The sequence below is a fragment of the Salmo salar genome, chromosome ssa13, assembly GCF_905237065.1.
Source record: "Salmo salar chromosome ssa13, Ssal_v3.1, whole genome shotgun sequence".
In the NCBI taxonomy this organism is placed as follows: Eukaryota; Metazoa; Chordata; class Actinopteri; order Salmoniformes; family Salmonidae; genus Salmo; species Salmo salar.
Genome location: NC_059454.1, coordinates 84,807,940 through 84,827,852, shown reverse-complemented (window position 1 = coordinate 84,827,852; position 19,913 = coordinate 84,807,940). Strand labels below are relative to the sequence as shown.

Sequence of the window (19,913 nt, the reverse complement as noted above, 5' to 3'; positions counted from 1 at the left end):
AAACTCCTAAAGCCATGACATCATTTTCTGGAATTTTCCAAGCTGTTTAAAGGCACAGTCGACTTAGTGTATGTAAACTTCTGACCCACTGGAATTGTGATACAGTGAATTATAAGGGAAATAATCTGTAAACAATTGTTGGAAAAATTACTTGTGTCATGCACAAAGTAGATGTCCACAAATCCATATTATGGCAAGAACAGCTCAAATAAGCAAAGTGAACCGACTGTCCATCATTACTTCAAGATATGAAGGTCAGTCAATACAGAACATTTCAACTTTTAAAGTTTCTTCAAGTGTAGCTGCAAAAACCCTCAAGCGCTATGATGAAACTGGCTCTGATGAGGGCTGCCACAGGAAAGGAAGACCCAGAGTTACCGCTGCTGCAGAGGATAAGTTCCTTAGAGTTAACTGCACCTCAGATTGCAGCCCAAATAAATGCTTCACAGAGTTGAAATAACAGACACATCTCAACATCAACTGTTCAGAGGAGACTGTGTGAATCAGGCCTTCATGGTCGATGTCCTGGAAAGAAACCACCTCCTAAAGGACATCAATAATAAGAAGAGACTTGCTTGTGCCAAGAAACATGAGCAATGGACATTAGACCTGTGGAAATCTGTCCTTTGGTTTGATGAGTCCAAATTTGAGATTTTTGTTCCAACCGCTGTGTCTTTGTGAGATGCAGAGTAGGTGAATGATGATCTCTGCATGTGTGGTTCCCACCGTGAAGCATGGAGAAGGAGGTATGATGGTGTGGGGGTGCTTTGCTGGTGACACTGTCAGTGATTTATTTAGAATTCAAGGCACACTTAACCAGCTTGGCTACCACAGCATTCTGCAGCGATATGCCATCCCATCTGGTTTGCGCTTAATGGGACTATCATTTGTTTTTCAACAGGACAATGACCCAAAACACACCTCCAGGCTGTGTAAGGGCTATTTGACCAAGAAGGAGAGTGATGGAGGGGTGCATCAGATGACCTGGCCTCCACAATAATCCGACCTAAACCCAATTGTGATGGTTTGGGACGAGTTGGACCGCAGAGTTAAGGAAAAGCAGCCAACAAGTGCTCAACATATGTGGTAACTCATGAAGCTAGTTGAGAGAATGCCAAGAGTGTGCAATGCTATCATCAAGCGAAAGGGTGGCTATTTTGAAGAATATAAAATATGTTTATATTTGTATAACACTATTTTGGTTACTACATGATTCCGTATTTGTTATTTCAAAGTTTTGATGTCTTCACTATAATTCTACCGTGGAGAAAATAGGAAAAATAAATTAAACCTCTTGAATGAATAGGTGTGTCCAGACTTTTGACTCGTACTGTTTATACATTTTTATTTAAGGAGTGCCACTGCAGATATATTTTTCTATTGATGAGACAGTTATGGTCTCCCCCGCACCTTTTCTCTACAACTAAGACATTAAGGCAACGAGCATATGTACAACTATTAGTGTGTTTATTGATTTAGTAGTATTATATGAGTAGCAGCTCATCAAATTGGCAGCCTGGAACTTAGAACTGAACAATTGTGATATTTGGAGAAAAGTCTGCAACTGGTTTCTTAGACAAGGCACTCAAATGGAAGCCATTAAAATGTGAACCAACTCACACATGTCTTGCAGTAGTTGTTGTCCTGTGTTATTTGTCAGGCTCACAGCAGTTTGTCAGCTGAACTGAGGTTGCTGAACAAAAATGTTTTATTTGTAACTGGGAATAGAAAGAGCTCTACTAGTTGCAAAAAATTATAGTATATGAAAAATAATGCTAGTTAACTTTGGTAAAAAAGATGTATTCATGTATATGTTGCCAGACTATAAGCTCTGTTAATATATCCCTGATATGGTTCAAATATAACTCTATGGGTCCCACATGAGTCCTCTTCCCTTTCGCTAAGAAAGGGCAAATCCTTGGCAGGCGGGGCTGAGAGGGGGGCATGTCAGTGTGTGAGCATCAGAGAGGGCTCCCTCAGGGCTCCTGGCACAGCCCAGCTCCAGCCTCCCATACCTGCTCTGTCCCCGCGAACACAGAGTGTAGCTGCTCAGCTGCCAGGGCAGAGGAAGCTCATGCTGGAACTGAGAGGAGGGTCTTTCCCAGGTCTTCCACCTTACCTGGGTCATGTGCACCACCCTCTCACCCAAGGCACACTGGCCCACAGGCCTGGAAGGCAGCTGGGGAAGGCTGTGGGCCATAGACTTGGCCTGGGGCTCTGTGACAAAGAGAGGAACAGGAGGCCCTGGGCAGAATGCAGTGTAAGGCGGGGCAGCCTTGGATGCTTTCTGGGAGCGAAAGCCATAGTGAGACCAGCTTGTGGAGGCTCTCCCTCCAGGTGGCGACTGCCTTGTCCCTGCTGGGCTGGAGGCGGCAGTACTCTGGGACAGGGTGAGGGGCAGGGACGAAGGGGGCCTGCAGTGAGGAGGACACCTGGCTAAGGAGGGAGCCTAAGCCTGAGTCACTGGCCTGGACCTGCAGGGGGTCTGTCTTAGCCCCAGGGCCAGCTGCAGGGCTGGATAGGGCCGCAGTGAGCCTACGGGACTTCCTGTAGATGTACAGCAAAGGATCGTTGAACACCAGAACCTCCTGTTTCTCAACAACCTCCACCACCTTTTGTCTGTCCAGCGGCTTGAAGGGCCTGTTCTTGATACACTGTTTGGGGGCACTGGCATGAGGAGGGGGGAATACTGGGAGGAACAGAGAGGCTTTTCTCCTTCACCTCCACAGGCAGCAGGGAGGCTCTCCTCACAGATTCTCTGCTGGTACTACTGACTGTCAGCTCAGGGATTATCGCCTGATTTGCTTGTCATGAGAGATGGAGAGAGAATTACCAACTTAGTCAAATGCTGAAAAACCATCTGGTTTAGATTCTCTGCATACTGCACCTATCATGCTTTAACTTTGCCTTCATGTCTCTCTGAAGTACACTATGCTTTCCCCTATGGCTGCCCTATGGGTAAAATATAATGCAGATGTTATTTACCTTGCTTTTTAACAGATATGACCAGCGAAAGCTTCTCTGTAATGGTCATGCCTGAAACAGGGAGAGAGTGATAACTAAGAGGACATATTGTAGTGCTGGGTTATGTGTAGTAATCAGAGGTGTTTGCTGTATAAACATACGTCTGGTCTGAGTAAGCTGTGGACGTTCTGCTTCCTTAGTCTTGTTTGGCTCTGGCTTCCTTTGCACCATGAGCTCTAAGTCTTCAGTCAGTATTTTCAGCAGTTGCATGAGATATTTCTTACTGATGGTAGGGTTGATTGTAATCTCGCCCACCAGCCGGCTCTCTCTCTGTGGAGATGTATGGTTTCCAAGCCCCTCAGAATGGGACTTGACTGGAAATCTATGGCAGGAGTGGACAAAACAACCGCTGTTTTTAATTGGCTGATCTCTCATTCCATCAACATCGAGCAAAACCCCTAGAACCTCACCTTTGGATTTCAAAGTGTGATCAGCGCAAGTGAGTTCGGGAAACAAGTGAGTTCGGGAAATTGGAAAATATGCATCTTTGAAATAGTTTCACATATACATTATATATGTCCAAAGCCAGAATCAATTGGGCTTGCCAAAAATAATATGGTCGCTGTGATAGAAAATGTATTTTGATCACCGATTTTCAGCATTTTTCACACTGTATTTCACAATCATCACTCCCAACATCACCAGGTCCATGTCTTGGAGCAGCTCCAGGGCTTCCAGGTTCTTCCAGCTCCCCAGCTGCCTCCATGAAGGCTCCTGCCCCCCCACTTGGCTTAGAAGCAACACCTTAATGAGTTGAATAATCTCAGAGTTCAGGGTATGTGAGTGTGAGTGGACCACCTCCAGCAGGGCAGCACTGTACTCCTCATAGCCTTGTTTATCTGCCTGCTCCAGCTGGTTCAAGATGGGGATGATGATTCTCTTCAGACAATCAATGTCTGAAATGGACTGGACCTCCTCCTCTGGCTCTAAGACTGGGAGAGGGTTTTTTGGAGGCATGGTGCATCTCACAGCTTTGGCTGTGGATAGAATGTGAGAGATGTCTGGTGTTTGCTGAAGCACATCCTCCTCTGGGAACTTCCTCTGCAGACCCTTGGGCTCAGTCTTAGTGGGAATAGACTCCTCCACCTTTTGGCCTTTGCCTCAGATCACTGAATTAGGAAGAAATCCGTCTGGAGCAACGGGCCACTCCAAACAATCTAGGCCTTTTTCTGAAGCCTGAGACTGATGTTTTGCCTCCTCACAGACATCAACTTCTGGCACAGGCTCACATTCCACTATGTCCTCCCACACCACCCCTCTGACAGGGGCACTCCACTTCACCACTTGGAAACAAAGAGATGAGCTAATCAATACGCTGTAATTAACCTCTAACAGATTTTTGTAATAAAACTTTAAATCTTAACTAAACTTACAAAGACAATGTCCTGTACACTCACCCTGCAGAGCTCCTCTGCCTGGTGTCAGGCTGTAGTGTTGCACTACAGACCTAGTCCTTCTCTCTGTCTGCTGAGGCTGCTGCTCAGGCGTCTCACTCACAGTGATCACCACAGGGGGGATTGGTTCAGGCATGTTTCCCTTAGACCCGGGGCTGGTCATGGGCACCAGGGCTATGTTGTAGCTGTCTGGGGAGCTGGGGAGGAAGGGGACAGGGTCCTCCAAGGCATCGTCTGCTGTGGCCTGCTCCAGCACTGTTCTCAGTAACCTGACAGGCAGGAAGTGCAGGCTGGAGATGAGGGAGATGTTGCCACTGAAGCAGTCCAGGATGTCTCCCGGCGCGTTAGCAAAACACACTTGGCTCACCGCCGAGCCCAGCCTAATTTCACTTATCATGTTGCCACGGCAGACCCAGATCTCCATGTTCCCCCCAGGTCCAGACAGAGCCAGCAGACCCAGTTGGGGGCAGTAGTCCAGACAGGAGACAGGCTCTGCAAGGCTCCTCTCCCTCTCCACACACTCTACCCTTGTCAGCGAGAAGAGGAGCAGTCTATGGCTGGGAGAGATGGCACACACCAGGCCAGGCAGCAGACAGGACAGCACCGGGGTGGTAGGGCAGTTCACTTTAGTGTTCAGGGTCAGTTCCACCCGCTCCACCCCCACTCTGACTGACCACACACTGAACTGGTGGTCTGTGGCGTAGCAACATATGAGGGTTGTTGGGCCTGGGAGGCTGCTGGTCTGGATAATGGTCCCCATGTGTGCCTGCTGGACCTGGCAGTGCAGCCCATAGGGAGACAACAACTGTAGCTTCCCACTACGATGGCCACTGAACACTAGGAAAAGTGAGTCCCAGCCCACCCAATCCCCTCCACCTGCAATGCCTCCACACACATCACACCATCAATGTGGTCCTTGGAGGTGCAGATGAGGTGTTGACTGGACAGGGGCTGAGAGACGTATCCAGCACTAGGACCTCTGGGGCTCCGTAGGCCACAAACAGCTCCTCCTAGCTGGGGTTGTAGGCGAAGCCCAGAGCCTTGTCCAGGTGGAGGAAGGGCCACGAGAGCACCAGCAGCTCCCCATTAGCTGGAGAGAGGAGCCTTGCCACACCGTCGTGCGTCACCACCAGCAGCCCGCGCCCAGACTCCACCCACTTCATCACCTTCAGGCCACAGCCTGTGTTGATGAAGAGCCGGTACAGACCGTGCAGACGCCACACTGCCAGCATAGGAGGAGACTGGCACAGGATGCAGTTCTGCCCCATCAGTGACATGCCCCTCACCCTGCCAGGCGAGTCCACATAGAGCTTGAACAGCAGGTCTCTCCCACGGCTCCACTCCTTAACCCAGCCCCCCACGGAGGCAGTCAACAGGCTGCAGGTGTCCGGGCGCAGCAGCACGGAGCTAACTAGCTGGGCGTGGACGCGGAACTCATGCAGCAGGCCGCCTATGTCCCGGCTCCATGTCTGCACATAGCCGGCGGCGTCACCCAAGGTAGCGCTGCAGCCAGTCTGTGGTGATGCAGCGCAGCGTAGCCAGGCTGTAGCCGTGGAATGGTAGCAACTCCTGCTGGCCCATGTGGTCAAAGCTCTTGATGTGACAGTTGCACAGGGCGTAGATGGAGGAGGTCTGGCGCTCGGTCACTAGGGCCCCCACCAGGGTATCCCTGCGCAGGGAGCAGCAGTTCCAGTCCAGCATCCTCACCAGGCCAGGGGGGTCTGAGGGGACGTCCAGAAGCCCCAAAAGGCAATGAGGCCCATGCTGCCGGTCAGCAGTTCGTTGGTCTCAGGGCAGAAGTGCATGCAGACCACAGAGGCAGGGCAGGTGGCGCGGTGAAACACGGTCATCTCCTGGGTGGTGTCAGTGTAGACACGCAGAGACAGATTACTGCAGGACCCATCTTGCACACGCTGGGTCGGCACAAACACCAGGTGCTCTACCCGGTACTTCTTCTCCATGGGGATGCTCAAGTAGTGCCTCAGCTGGCCCTGCCCATCATCTGCCCACATATCCATCTGAGGGAGAGAGAGAATTTAAGAGGAGGGGTGGAAGGAGAGTAGAAGGATTGGAGGCATGCAGAGGTATAATGATCACATGAACGATCAGCAGAAAGTGAAGAGAGGTGAGTGCATCACAGTGCAGCTCACTGACCCATATTCCCTCATTGTAAGACCCCCTCCCCATAGTCAGTCCCAACAGGTGACTCACCTTATGCCTGAGCAGCATATGTCCCAACTGGAAGCCCACCACCACTGTGTCACTGCACCCAGTTGTGAGGCAATGTAGGTAGTTAGGAGCACAGGTGTAGTGGAACTGTGTACTTGGGGATGCATCCAAGTACAGTGGAGCTTCTTGCTCCTCATCTTTAGATGTTCCTAAAGAATGAGACTGAGGTTCCTGGTTCTCCTGCTCTTTCTCCTTTACAATGACAATGGATTAAAAATATCGGAAATATGAATTATGTCCTCAAATGTTATATTACAAACAATACAAATGTTTTTACCTGTATGGTTTGTTTCAGTTGTGATAGAAAGGTTTTCCAGTCTGGTATAATTCTTCCAATTGATCCCATAATTTACAGTATTCGAGCTCTCTCACGCACCTCCTAAGCGACTAGTCACATGCTTTCCCCCTACAGAATTATGTTTTTCCCGCATTCCTTTTCATGAAGTGATCCATTTAACCGCATTATGATGGTCATAAAGAGAATCATAGAATCATTGCGAAAAATAACGTGAAATTGGAACGCTATTGTTTTGGGTTCCATAGAGAATGGATTGGTTTTGTGGATTAGTAATTACATGTGGAAACAGTCAAGGGGTCTGAATACTTTCCGAATGCACTCGGAATGTATTCAGACCCCTTGACTGTTTCTACATTTTGTTACGTTACAGCCGTATTCTTGTAGTATAATTCGTATAATTGTAGTTATCTTAGCAAGCTGAATTGTTTACCAGTTGCTAAGCAGTTGCTAGGGACTCTTTTGGAAGAAGCTAGCTAGCTAACGAAGAACAACAAAGAATATCTAGTTAACAGAAGAAAAGAAAGTGAAAATCAGGACAGAAGAAAAAGGATATCAAAGTGAAACAGTTCTCTAAAGACACAGGAGACAATAATACAAGAAACAACACTTCTGTAGCTTGTCAACTATGTGTCTGTCTATCCCTGTTCTCTCCTCTCTGCACAGGCCATACAAACGCTTCACACCGCGTGGCCGCTGCCACTCTAACCTGGTGGTCCCAGCGCGCACGACCCACGTGGAGTTCCAGGTCTCCGGCAGCCTCTGGAACTGCCGGTCTGCAGCCAACAAGGCTGAGTTCATCTCAGCCTATGCTACCCTCCAGTCCCTAGACTTCCTGGCGCTGACGGAAACATGGATTACCACAGATAACACTGCTACTCCTACTGCTCTCTCTTCGTCTGCCCACGTTTTCTCGCATACCCCTAGAGCATCGAGCCAGCGGGGTGGTGGCACTGGAATCCTCATCTCTCCCAAGTGGACATTCTCTCTTTCTCCCCTGACCCATCTGTCTATCTCCTCATTTGAATTCCATGCTGTCACAGTTACCAGCCCTTTCAAGCTTAACATCCTTATCATTTATCGCCCTCCAGGTTCCCTTGGAGAGTTCATCAATGAGCTTGACGCCTTGATAAGTTCCTTTCCTGAGGATGGCTCACCTCTCACAGTTCTGGGTGACTTTAACCTCCCCACGTCTACCTTTGACTCATTCCTCTCTGCCTCCTTCTTTCCACTCCTCTCCTCTTTTGACCTCACCCTCTCACCTTCCCCCCCTACTCACAAGGCAGGCAATACGCTTGACCTCATCTTTACTAGATGCTGTTCTTCCACTAATCTCATTGCAACTCCCCTCCAAATCTCCGACCACTACCTTGTATCCTTTTCCCTCTTGCTCTCATCCAACACTTCTCACTCTGCCCCTACTCGGATGGTATTGCGCCGTCCCAACCTTCGCTTTCTCTCTCCCGCTACTCTCTCCTCTTCCATCCTATCATCTCTTCCCTCTGCTCAAACCTTCTCCAACCTATCTCCTGATTCTGCCTCCTCAACCCTCCTCTCCTCCCTTTCTGCATCCTTTGATTTTCTCTGTCCCCTATCCTCCAGGCCGGCTCGGTCCTCCCCTCCTGCTCCGTGGCTCGACGACTCACTACGAGCTCACAGAACAAGGCTCCGGGCAGCCGAGCGGAAATGGAGGAAAACTCGCCTCCCCTGCGGACCTGGCATCCTTTCACTCACTCCTCTCTACATTCTCCTCTTCTGTCTCTGCTGCTAAAGCCACTTTCTACCACTCTAAATTCCAAGCATCTGCCTCTAACCCTAGGAAGCTCTTTGCTACCTTCTCCTCCCTCCTGAATCCTCCTTCCCCTCCCCCCCTCCTCCCTCTCTGCGGATGACTTCGTCAACCATTTTGAAAAGAAGGTTGACGATATCCGATCCTCGTTTGCTAAGTCAAACGACACCGCTGGTCCTGCTCACACTGCCCTACCCTGTGCTTTGACCTCTTTCTCCCTCTCTCCAGATGAAATCTCGCGTCTTGTGACGGCCGGCCGCCCAACAACCTGCCCACTTGACCCTATCCCCTCCTCTCTTCTCCAGACCATTTCCGGAGACCTTCTCCCCTTCCTCACCTCGCTCATCAACTCATCCTTGACCGCTGGCTACGTCCCTTCCGTCTTCAAGAGAGCGAGAGTTGCACCCCTTCTGAAAAAAACCTACACTCGATCCCTCCGATGTCAACAACTACAGACCAGTATCCCTTCTTTCTTTTCTCTCCAAAACTCTTGAACGTGCCGTCCTAGGCCAGCTCTCCTGCTATCTCTCTCAGAATGACCTTCTTGATCCTAATCAGTCAGGTTTCAAGACTGGGCATTCAACTGAGACTGCTCTTCTCTGTGTCACGGAGGCTCTCCGCACTGCTAAAGCTAACTCTCTCTCCTCTGCTCTCATCCTTCTAGACCTATCTGCTGCCTTTGATACTGTGAACCATCAGATCCTCCTCTCCACCCTCTCCGAGTTGGGCATCTCCGGCGCGGCCCACGCTTGGATTGCGTCCTACCTGACAGGTCGCTCCTACCAGGTGGCGTGGCGAGAATCTGTCTCCGCACCATGCGCTCTCACCACTGGTGTCCCCCAGGGCTCTGTTCTAGGCCCTCTCCTATTCTCGCTATACACCAAGTCACTTGGCTCTGTCATATCCTCACATGGTCTCTCCTATCATTGCTATGCAGACGACACACAATTAATCTTCTCCTTTCCCCCTTCTGATAACCAGGCGGTGAATCGCATCTCTGCATGTCTGTCAGACATATCAGTGTGGATGACGGATCACCAGCTCAAGCTGAACCTCGGCAAGACGGAGCTGCTCTTCCTCCCGGGGAAGGACTGCCCGTTCCATGATCTCGCCATCACGGTTGACAACTCCCTTGTGTCCTCCTCCCAGAGTGCTAAGAACCTTGGCGTGATCCTGGACAACACCCTGTCGTTCTCCACTAACATCAAGATGGTGACCCGATCCTGTAGGTTCATGCTCTACAACATTCGCAGAGTACGACCCTGCCTCACACAGGAAGCGGCGCAGGTCCTAATCCAGGCACTTGTCATCTCCCGTCTGGATTACTGCAACTCGCTGTTGGCTGGACTCCCTGCCTGTGCCATTAAACCCCTACAACTCATCCAGAACGCCGCAGCCCGTCTGGTGTTCAACCTTCCCAAGTTCTCTCACGTCACCCCGCTCCTCCGCTCTCTCCACTGGCTTCCAGTTGAAGCTCGCATCCGCTACAAGACCATGGTGATTGCCTACGGAGCTGTGAAGGGAACGGCACCTCCATACCTTCAGGCTCTGATCAGGCCCTACACCCAAACAAGGGCACTGCGTTCATCCACCACTGGCCTGCTGGCCCCCCTACCTCTGAGGAAGCACAGTTCCCGCTCAGCCCAGTCAAAACTGTTCGCTGCTCTGGCACCCCAATGGTGGAACAAGCTCCGTCACGACGCCAGGACAGCGGAGTCAATCACCACCTTCCGGAGACACCTGAAACCCCACCTCTTTAAGGAATACCGAGGATAGGATAAAGTAATCCTTCTAACCCCCCCCCCTTAAAAGATTTAGATGCACTATTGTAAAGTGGTTGTTCCACTGGATATCATAAGGTGAATGCACCATTTTGTAAGTCGCTCTGGATAAGAGCGTCTGCTAAATGACTTAAATGTAAATGTAAATGTAAATGTATTCTAAAATGTATGAAAACAATTTTTTCTCATCAATCTTCACATAATACCCCATAATGACAAAGCGAAAACAGGTTTTAATAAATGTTCACAGGAGGCAGGAAGGTATTTAGCTGACGATAGCTAAATCCTTTGCCCCCGCTTGTTGTGCACTGTTTTCCTGCAGTTCTGTTAACAACAGCGAGGGCAGGTGTTCAGCAAGCAGGAGCGAAGGACACTGTGTGCTAGTTAGCTAGCAGGCAGGATTGGTAGCTAGCTAGCACACCGATAGACAGTGTACTTCACCCCTGAAAAACTCAGATAATACTTTTATTACACTTTTGACCAACATTTTAATCTCATAGACAATCAGTGGAAATCCAGAATATCAAGTGTCGCACAAGCATAAAGATGGCATGCTCGAGGGGGGGTGTTCATGCAGGAACCAATGGGATGCTTGAGGGGGAGGACGTTCATGCAGGAACCAATGGGATGCTCGAGAGGGGGCATTGTAGAAAGATGTAGGAATGCCCACATGCAGGAACGGCCACATGCAATCACAAATTGATTAAAGTTGGACAATTCCATAAAATTCTTGAAAAACGAGTAGGTTGCTAGACAGAGTAGGATATTAAAAATAGCTGCTAATTTGTCAGGAAAAATATGACATTCTATGGGAGCTTGTGTGACACACACACACACACACACACACACACACACTGGACAGAGGCTGAGAGCACTGTGAGTTCATTTAGGACATGTGAACTGGCTCATTGACACTGAAGAGAGGTAAGTATTCTGTTTTTCCTCTACAAGTTATTCCCTGATTTCTCTGGAATGTGATTTAGCATATGCAGATGATGGCTAAGAAATTGTATTATTGTGTCTGCTGTCAACAACAGAACTTCAGTGGTGACTGATAACATAGTCTAAGTACTTATTGACAAGAGTTATCCAGCTGTTTTGTGAGTGGTCATGATTGACGGATGCTTTTGGAAATTTTGCTGATGGTCTTGAGCACAGATAGATAGCCTGCTGTAGTTGTTATGTGCTGGCATTAGGCCTGTAGGCACTAACCTGTGGGGGTTAGTCGAGACACTTTTGCAACAATAACGTTTTACAACCTGTTCTCTAAAGATGACCAGTAGAATGGTCAGTGATTTGGTAGATACTTGCATTATGGTTGAGATGTTAAAATTGATTGATATTAATGGAATAAGGTCTTGCAGAAAAAAGCAATTGATGACATTTCATGAATAAATTCCTTCAACATTAATTTCTTCAGTCTGTGCTATTCAGTGCAAGCCAGAGCTCCAAATCCCAGTGCAGCACAATGCAGCTATGTGTTAACAAGGAGAGCATTGACCACACTCACATTAACAATCTGCCCTCTATTCCTCAGGGCCAGAGCATATAGCCCGTGCCTCTTCTAGGCTGGCTCTGGACAGTCCCTCCTCTCATATAGTGAAGCCTTAGCTCAGCTAAACCAGGCAACGAGTTTTGCTCGTGTTAGGGCTGAACAAGGGTGCCTAGTACTACCACACATGCTTACGCATTTCTCTCTCCCTAATTCTCAGTTTTACATTTTCAAGCCACTCTGGTCATACATTCTCCCATAGCTGCCATTGAACATACCAACCATCACCTCTGTCCGACACACTCTATTTCTCCGGTGGAGTTGCTGTGCTCCCCCCCCCTTCCCAGCAGTGACACTCTCTCCGCCATGGCCTCCTGTATCACTGCCCACAAGGGCTGGTTTGGTGAGAGGGGGGTTCACCAGGGGGTTGGGCTGGACATCCTCTTCAGTGGCAGGGACTTTGACACACCAGATCTGTACTCCCCAAATGACACTCGACAACCTCAGGAGGCCAAGTCACACTATGCCTGTCCCAGGGCCCCCCAGAGGTCCCTTTATGGCTGGGGCACATACAGCCCCCCTCCACAGAGATCCAGCACTGAGAGCAGAGGGGGGGCCTCCTCTTCTGCCAGGCCTGTCTCCCTCAACCAGTGCCAGGGCTACCACGCCCACACCCTGCCCCTGCCCCGCAGAGCCCTGGCTGTCTTCAGACCCAGGTGAGTAACAGACAGGGGAGTAAGGGAGTGAGGGAGGGACACCCTGGTGGGTAAGACACCTGGCGGGAGTGAGAGACAGGAAGGGGGGCAAAAAGGGAGGGAGGAAAGGGACACACAGGTGAGATACAGGCATAGTGAGACAGAGACCATAGTGGGAGGGACCCTGGTATAGATTGATGTGTGTAATGATTCCGGGTCAGCTGAGAGCTGCAGAGTCCCACATGGGGGGACCACCACCATCGTGTGACACATAACTGTTACATACAAACACACTGGATGGGGCATCGGGTTAGCAATAAATGATTGGATTAATGCTTGGATAAGTCTCAATTATGTCGACATTTCTCTATGCGTCCCATGTGCGAGTTTGCACATCTGCACTGTGTGTGCATTTCTTTGGTGTGTTTGTTTGTACTGCTGTGTGTGTCTATGTTTGTGCTGTAACCGTGGTTCTGATATGTGTGTGATTGTTTTGCCTGCAGTGTCTACAGCAGCCCTCAGGGATATAAGACTACCACAGTGGACAAACCTCGCATGCTCAGAGCCACTATCAGATCCCGCCCCTCGGACCCTAACCAGTCTGGCCGACAGCACAGCCAGCACCAGAGCCAGGACCAGCACCAGAGTCAGCCTTTCCAGCACCAGCAGCAGCCCAGACCAAACCAGCAGCAGCACCAGCCAAGCCTAAGCCCCAAGCTTCTCTACCAACCAAGCCTTCGTCCCAAGCCGGTCTACCAGCCAAGGCTCAGTCCCACTCTTCCTGTCTATAGGAGACTCACAACCTGGCAGCACAAGGACAACACCAACACAGACAGCAACACCATCAAGACCAACAACAGCTCTCACAGTAACAGCATCAAGAGGTGAGTTTGAGCGTAAGAGAGAGAGAGAACGATATTCTATATTATTTCAGTTATTGCAGTTCTATAGTGCATGTATCAAGTACTTACTTCATTAATGTGTAATTCATTGATTTGTAATTTGATTCTAGTTCTATAATGTTTAGAGAAAAGGCTATGTGATCTGAGTTGACAAAGGAAGGTTCCAAGAGGATTTCTATTGAGTTGATCCAAACAGGATTTGCAGCGTGTTGAGATAGATTATTAATTACTGAGTAACTGTGCAGTACCACTCTGTAATCAGACAGGTGGACATGACGTCCCAGAACGTGTTTGGTCAGCCACGTGTCCTGGCCTCGCTGCGGGGACCTCCCTCTCCGCGACAGACCCGCAAGACAACAAATCTAGAGGAGGAACTGAGGAGGCTCGTCATACTGGACAGCACATCAGAGGACTCAGGGAGGGATGCAGTGAGTTACAGCGAGGGAAAAAAGTATTTGATCCCCTGCTGATTTTGGACATTTGCCCACTGACAAAGAAATGATCAGTCTATAATTTTAATGGTAGGTTTATTTGAACAGTGAGAGACAGAATAACAACAAAAAAATCAAGAAAAACGCATGTCTAAAATGTTATAAAATTATTTGCATTTTAATGAGGGAAATAAGTATTTGAACCCTCTGCAAAACATGACTTAGTAATTGGTGTCAAAAGCCTTGTTGGAAATCACAGAGGTCAGACGTTTCTTGTAGTTGGCCACCAGGTTTGCACACATCTCAGGAGGGATTTTGTCCCACTCCTCTTTGCAGATCTTCTCCAAGTCATTAAGGTTCCGAGGCAGATGTTAGGCAACTCGAACCTTCAGCTCCCTCCACAGATTTTCTATGGGATTAAGGTCTGGAGACTGGCTAGGCCACTCCAGGACCTTAATGCACTTCTTCTTGAGCCACTCCTTTGTTGCCTTGGCCGTGTGTTTTGGGTCATTGTCATGCTGGAATACCCATCCACGACCCATTTTCAATGCCCTGGCTGAGGGAAGGAGGTTCTCACCCAAGATTTGACGGTACATGGCCCCGTCCATCGTCCCTTTGATGCGGTGAAGTTGTCCTGTCCCCTTAGCAGAAAAACACCCCCAAAGCATAATGTTTCCACCTCCATGTTTGACGGTGGGGATGGTGTTCTTGGGGTCATAGGCAGCATTCCTCCTCCTCCAAACACGGCGAGTTGAGTTGATGCCAAAAAGCTCCATTTTGGTCTCATCTGACCATAACACTTTCACCCAGTTGTCCTCTGAGTCATTCAGATGTTCATTGGAAAATTTCAGACGGGCATGTATATGTGCTTTCTTGAGCAGGGGGACCTTGCAGGCGCTGCAGTATTTCAGTCCTTCACGGCGTAGTGTGTTACCAATTGTTTTCTTGGTGACTATGGTCCCAGGTGCCTTGAGATCATTGACAAGATCCTCCCGTGTAGTTCTGGGCTGATTCCTTACCGTTCTCATGATCATTGCAACTCCACGAGGTGAGATCTTGCATGGAGCCCCAGGCCGAGGGAGATTGACAGTTCTTTTGTGTTTCTTCCATTTGCGAATAATCGCACCAACTGTTGTCACCTTCTCACCAAGCTGCTTGGCAATGGTCTTGTAGCCCATTCCAGCCTTGTGTAGGTCTACAATCTTGTCCCTGACATCCTTGGAGAGCTCTTTGGTCTTGGCCATGGTGGAAAGTTTGGAATCTGATTGATTGATTGCTTCTGTGGACAGGTGTCTTTTATACAGGTATCAAACTGAGATTAGGAGCACTCCCTTTAAGAGTGTGCACCTAATCTCAGCTTGTTACCTGTATAAAAGACACCTGGGAGCCAGAAATATTTCTGATTGAGAGGGGGTCAAATACTTATTTCCCTCATTAAAATGCAAATCAATTTATTACATTTTTGACATGCGTTTTTCTGGATTTTTGTTGTTGTTATTCTGTCTCTCACTGTTCAAATAAACCTACCATTAAAATTATAGACTGATCATTTCTTTGTCAGTGGGCAAACGTCCAAAATCAGCAGGGGATCAAATACTTTTTTCCCTCACTATAAGACCTCAACACACATCATAGAGGCACAGGTGTTGAATATTGTTCTAACATACTGAAATGCAATATGAGTACGAACCTTACAAACGTAATTTTCCTGTGTTTTACATATATTTCCACACTATGAAGTTGGAATAATACTGTGAAATAGTGAAAATGATGATAATGCCCTTTTAGTGAAAGAGCTGTTTGAAAAGACTGCTTGAAATTGACATTTCAGCCTGTCTTGTTGGACGGAGTTTTGGCCTGCCTGGTGACATCATAAGTGACCAATAAGAAAGAAAGTTCCAAACCTCTCTGCCAATAACAGGCAGTTTTCAGTTTTTCCATTCCCACTCAGACTACTCCCAGACAGTCCTAGCAAAATTCTTGCTTGAGAAATTGCTCTTTGCTAAGAAGCTATGTTCACTTTATTTTGACAATTTTAATTGAAAATAATCACAGTAAGGTACTTAATTGTTATCCAGAAATTATTTGATATTAAGATAAAAACAGCTGCATTGAACCTTTAAAGTTCAAGATTATGTCCATGTACACATTTAACTGACCACAGCTCATTTTGCTTCTGTCCCCTAGTTCTGCCGTCATAGCCTCTCTACAGAGATAAGTCTAGGCAGTGGTCCCGTGGACTACAGTCTGGCCTGTTCCCCAGTGTCTGACTGCTCAGAGTTGGCGGGGCTGGAGGACCTGTCTGCCTCTGAGCTGTCCCTGACAGAGGGCTGGGACTCTGGGCACATCCCCCTACCAGACCCTGCAGGGAGCCTGAAGTGGAGCAACCTGGTCAACACTGCCAAGGCCTATGAGGGTAGGAAAGTATGTGTGCAAGAAGCATGTCCTTGTGCCTGAACTTGCCTATGAATGCTTGTGAGATGCATGGCATTTAAGACTAAATGAGAATATGCAGGGATTTGTGTGATATCAGTGTATGGTGCATTTATTCTTCATGATAGTAGCACAGAGGACAGTGGAGCCCATTCCCCTCAGCAAGCCCATGAAGCATGGATCAAAGGGTGGACCCACGGCTTGCCCACCCAATTACTACCCTCCTCAGGACTACAATTCCCAGCCTGCAATAAGAAGGTACTGTACACACATTCTCTCTCCCTATGGTTCCATTCCCTTTACTGTGTGGACATACACACATAATGGCTCTACTCTGACTTAATGAAACTGTGGGTCCTGTAAGATCTGGCTATTCATTCTCAAAGGCACATGGGAATAGTATGGAGTGTGCCATTATGGAGTTGTACATTTTAATTCATCTTCAGCACATATTTTTTTTCCCTTCATGGAGCTTGTGTTGAAGTTATTCTGTATTAACAAGATGTTTTGCTTCTCTAAAGTGAAGTGCCCAGTGATCTGTCTGATAGACTTCACGACCTGGAAGTGCTGCTGAGACACTTGGAGAGCAACCTGGAGAAGGTGAGACATTTCTACCTCAGATACACAACCCCCATCTGTCATCATTAAATCCACGTGTTGACCACCTCAGCATCTCTTTTTAAATAACCCCAATGACCTCTCTCTCTCTTTGTCTCTCTGTGACGGTCAGGAGAAGCAAGACAGAATAGCCCTGATGGGGGAAGTGACGATTCTGAGGGAGACCAACCAGCGCCTGTGGGAGGAGTCTCTTTCATCCAATGAAAAGCTCTGTAAACTCAGCCTGTTGTTCAACGTGGCCCCAGGAATGGTGCCTAGAGAGAGAGAATGACCAACAACACTAAGAGGAGAGAGGGATAACTTGAACAGAGGGGTGGAGGACTGTCTGCAAAATGTGATCAGAGAAAGAGGATATATAAACTCAGCAAAAAAAGAAACGTCCTCTCACTGTCAACTGTGTTTATTTTCAGCAAAATTAACATGTGTAAATATTTGTATGAACATAACAAGATTCAACAACTGAGACAAACTGAACAAGTTCCACAGACATGTGACTAACAGAAATTGAATAATGTGTCCTTGAAGAAAGAGGTGTTAAAATCAAAAGTAACAGTCAGTGTCTGGTGTGGCCACCAGCTGCATTAAGTACTGCAGTGCATCTCCTCCTCATGGACTGCACCAGATTTGGCAGTTCTTGTTGTGAGATGTTACCACACTCTTCCACCAAGGCACCTGCAAGTTTCCGGACATTTCTGAGGGTATTGACTCCAGCCCTCACCCTCCAATCCAACAGGTCCCAGACGTGCTCAATGGGATTGAGATCCAGGCTCTCGCTGGCCATGGCAGAACACTGACATTCCTGTCTTGCAGGAAATCACACACTGTCATGCTGGAGGGTCATGTCAGGATGAGCCTGCAGGAAGAGTACCACATGAGGGAGGAGGATGTCTTCCCTGTAATGCACAGTGTTGAGATTGCCTGCAATGACAAAAATCTCTGTCCGATGACGCTGTGACACACCGCCCCAGACCATGACGGACCCTCCACCTCCAAATCGATCCCGCTCCAGAGTACAGGCCTTGGTGTAACGTTCATTCCTTCGACGATAAATGCGAATCCGACCATCAACCCTGGTGAGACAAACCACGACTTGTCAGTGAAGAGCACTTTTTGCCAGTCCTGTTTGGTCCAGCGACGGTGGGTTTGTGCCCATAGGCGACGTTGTTGCTGGTGATGTCTGGTGAGGACCTGCCTTACAACAGGCCTACAAGCCCTCAGTCCAGCCTCTCTCAGCCTATTGCGGACAGTCTCAGCACTGATGGAGGGATTGTGCGTTCATGGTGTAACTCAGGCAGTTGTTGTTGTCATCCTGTACCTGTCCCGCAGGTGTGAGTTTCGGATATACCGATCCTGTGCAGGTGTTTTTACACGTGGTCTGCCACTGCGAGGATGATCAACTGTCCATCCTGTCTCCCTGTAGTGCTGTCTTAGGTGTCTCACAGTACGGACATTGCAAGTTATTGCCCTGGCCACATCTGCAGTCCTCATGCCTCCTTGCAGCATGCCTAAGGCATGTTCACGCAGATGAGCAGGGACCCTGGGCATCTTTCTTTTGGTGTTTTTCAGAGTCAGTAGAAAGGCCTCTTTAGTGTCCTAAGTTTTCATAACTGTGACCTTAATTGGCTACTGTCTGTAAGCTGTTAGTGTCTTAATGACTGTTCCACAGGTGCATGTTCATTAATTGTTTATGGTTCATTGAACAAGCTTGGGAAACAGTGTTTAAACCCTCTACAATGAAGATTATCTTTGAAAGACAGGGTCCTGAAAAAGGGACGTTTCTTTTTTTGCTGAGTTTATTTACAAATATATATATATATATATATATATATATATATATATATATATATATATATACAGTACCTTTTTTTGCTGAGTTTATTTACAAAATATATATATATATATATATATATATATATATATATACAGTACCAGTCAAAAGTTTGGACACACCTACTCATTCCAGGGTTTTTCTTTATTTTTTACTATTTTCTACATCGTAGAATAATAGTGGACATCAGAACTATGAAATAACACATATGGAATCATGTAGTAACCAAAAAAAGTGTTAAACTAATCAAAATGTATTTTATACTTGAGAAGCTTCAAAGTAGACACCCTTTGCCTTGATGACAGCTTTGTACACTCTTGGCATTCTCTCAACCAGCTTCACCTGGTGACTACCAAATTTAATTACCAGCACTGTGAATATACTTTAACCTGAGATGCCCAAAGTCAAGTAATAATAACTTCTAAAGGTTTGAGGGCACAGTGGCCTTGACTTTAGATTATGAAAAACTGAGTTACACAATGTGATTTTTACAAAGAATGAATTTTTAATAATCTAAAATACTATATTGTGTGGTATTTCAAATAAATGTTAACTCGTCTCAAATAACTCAAAGTAGTAATAACAATTTAAGATATTTTATTTACAGAACATACATTACATGACCAAAGGTATGTGGACACCCCTTCAAATGAGTGGATTTGGCTATTTCGGCCACACCCATTGCTGACAGGTGTATAAAATCAAACGCACAGCCATGCAATCGCCATAGAAAAATATTGGCAGTAGAACGGCCCCTGCTGAAGATCTCAGTGACTTTCAACGTGGCACCGCCATAGGATGCCACCTTTCCACAAAGTCAGTTTGTAAAATTTCGGCCCTGCTAGAGCTGCCCCGGTCAACTGTAAGTGCTGTTTTTGGGAAGTTGAAATGTCTTGGAGCAACAACGGCTCAGCTGCGAAGTAGTAGGCCACACAAGTTCACAGAATGGGACCGCTGAGTGCTGAAGCGCATAAAAATTGTCTGTCCTCGGGTGGTTTGCCG

At 47.6% G+C, this 19,913-nt stretch overlaps 1 protein-coding gene across 2 annotated transcripts; it reads left to right on the top strand.

Annotated features, from left to right (window-relative positions):
* The first annotated feature begins 11,206 nt into the window (after window positions 1-11,206).
* LOC106568054 (signal-induced proliferation-associated 1-like protein 3) lies at window positions 11,207-17,982 on the top strand. 2 transcript variants are annotated; one of them, XM_014138054.2, is made up of 8 exons: window positions 11,207-11,436; window positions 12,225-12,720; window positions 13,203-13,583; window positions 13,864-14,029; window positions 16,220-16,448; window positions 16,597-16,723; window positions 16,987-17,065; window positions 17,196-17,982. In XM_014138054.2, exons 2-8 carry the CDS (start codon window positions 12,371-12,373, stop codon window positions 17,352-17,354), a joined length of 1,491 nt encoding a protein of 496 aa, XP_013993529.1. In that variant the 5' UTR covers window positions 11,207-11,436; window positions 12,225-12,370; the 3' UTR covers window positions 17,355-17,982. The 2 variants fall into 2 exon arrangements, with proteins under 2 accessions (XP_013993529.1, XP_013993528.1); XM_014138053.2 differs by having other exon boundaries at window positions 16,594-16,723; window positions 17,196-17,981.
* The last annotated feature ends 1,931 nt before the right edge of the window (window positions 17,983-19,913 follow it).

What these genes read in the sequence shown, in the direction of transcription:
- LOC106568054 (XM_014138053.2), top strand. Translation starts at nt 12,371, where the DNA reads ATGGCCTCCTGTATCACTGCCCACAAGGGCTGGTTTGGTGAGAGGGGG. An exon ending in CACAGTAACAGCATCAAGAG is followed by an intron (nt 13,584 to 13,863) that starts GTGAGTTTGAGC and finishes CTCTGTAATCAG; the next exon opens with ACAGGTGGACATGACGTCCC. An exon ending in CACTGCCAAGGCCTATGAGG is followed by an intron (nt 16,449 to 16,593) that starts GTAGGAAAGTAT and finishes TCTTCATGATAG; the next exon opens with TAGCACAGAGGACAGTGGAG.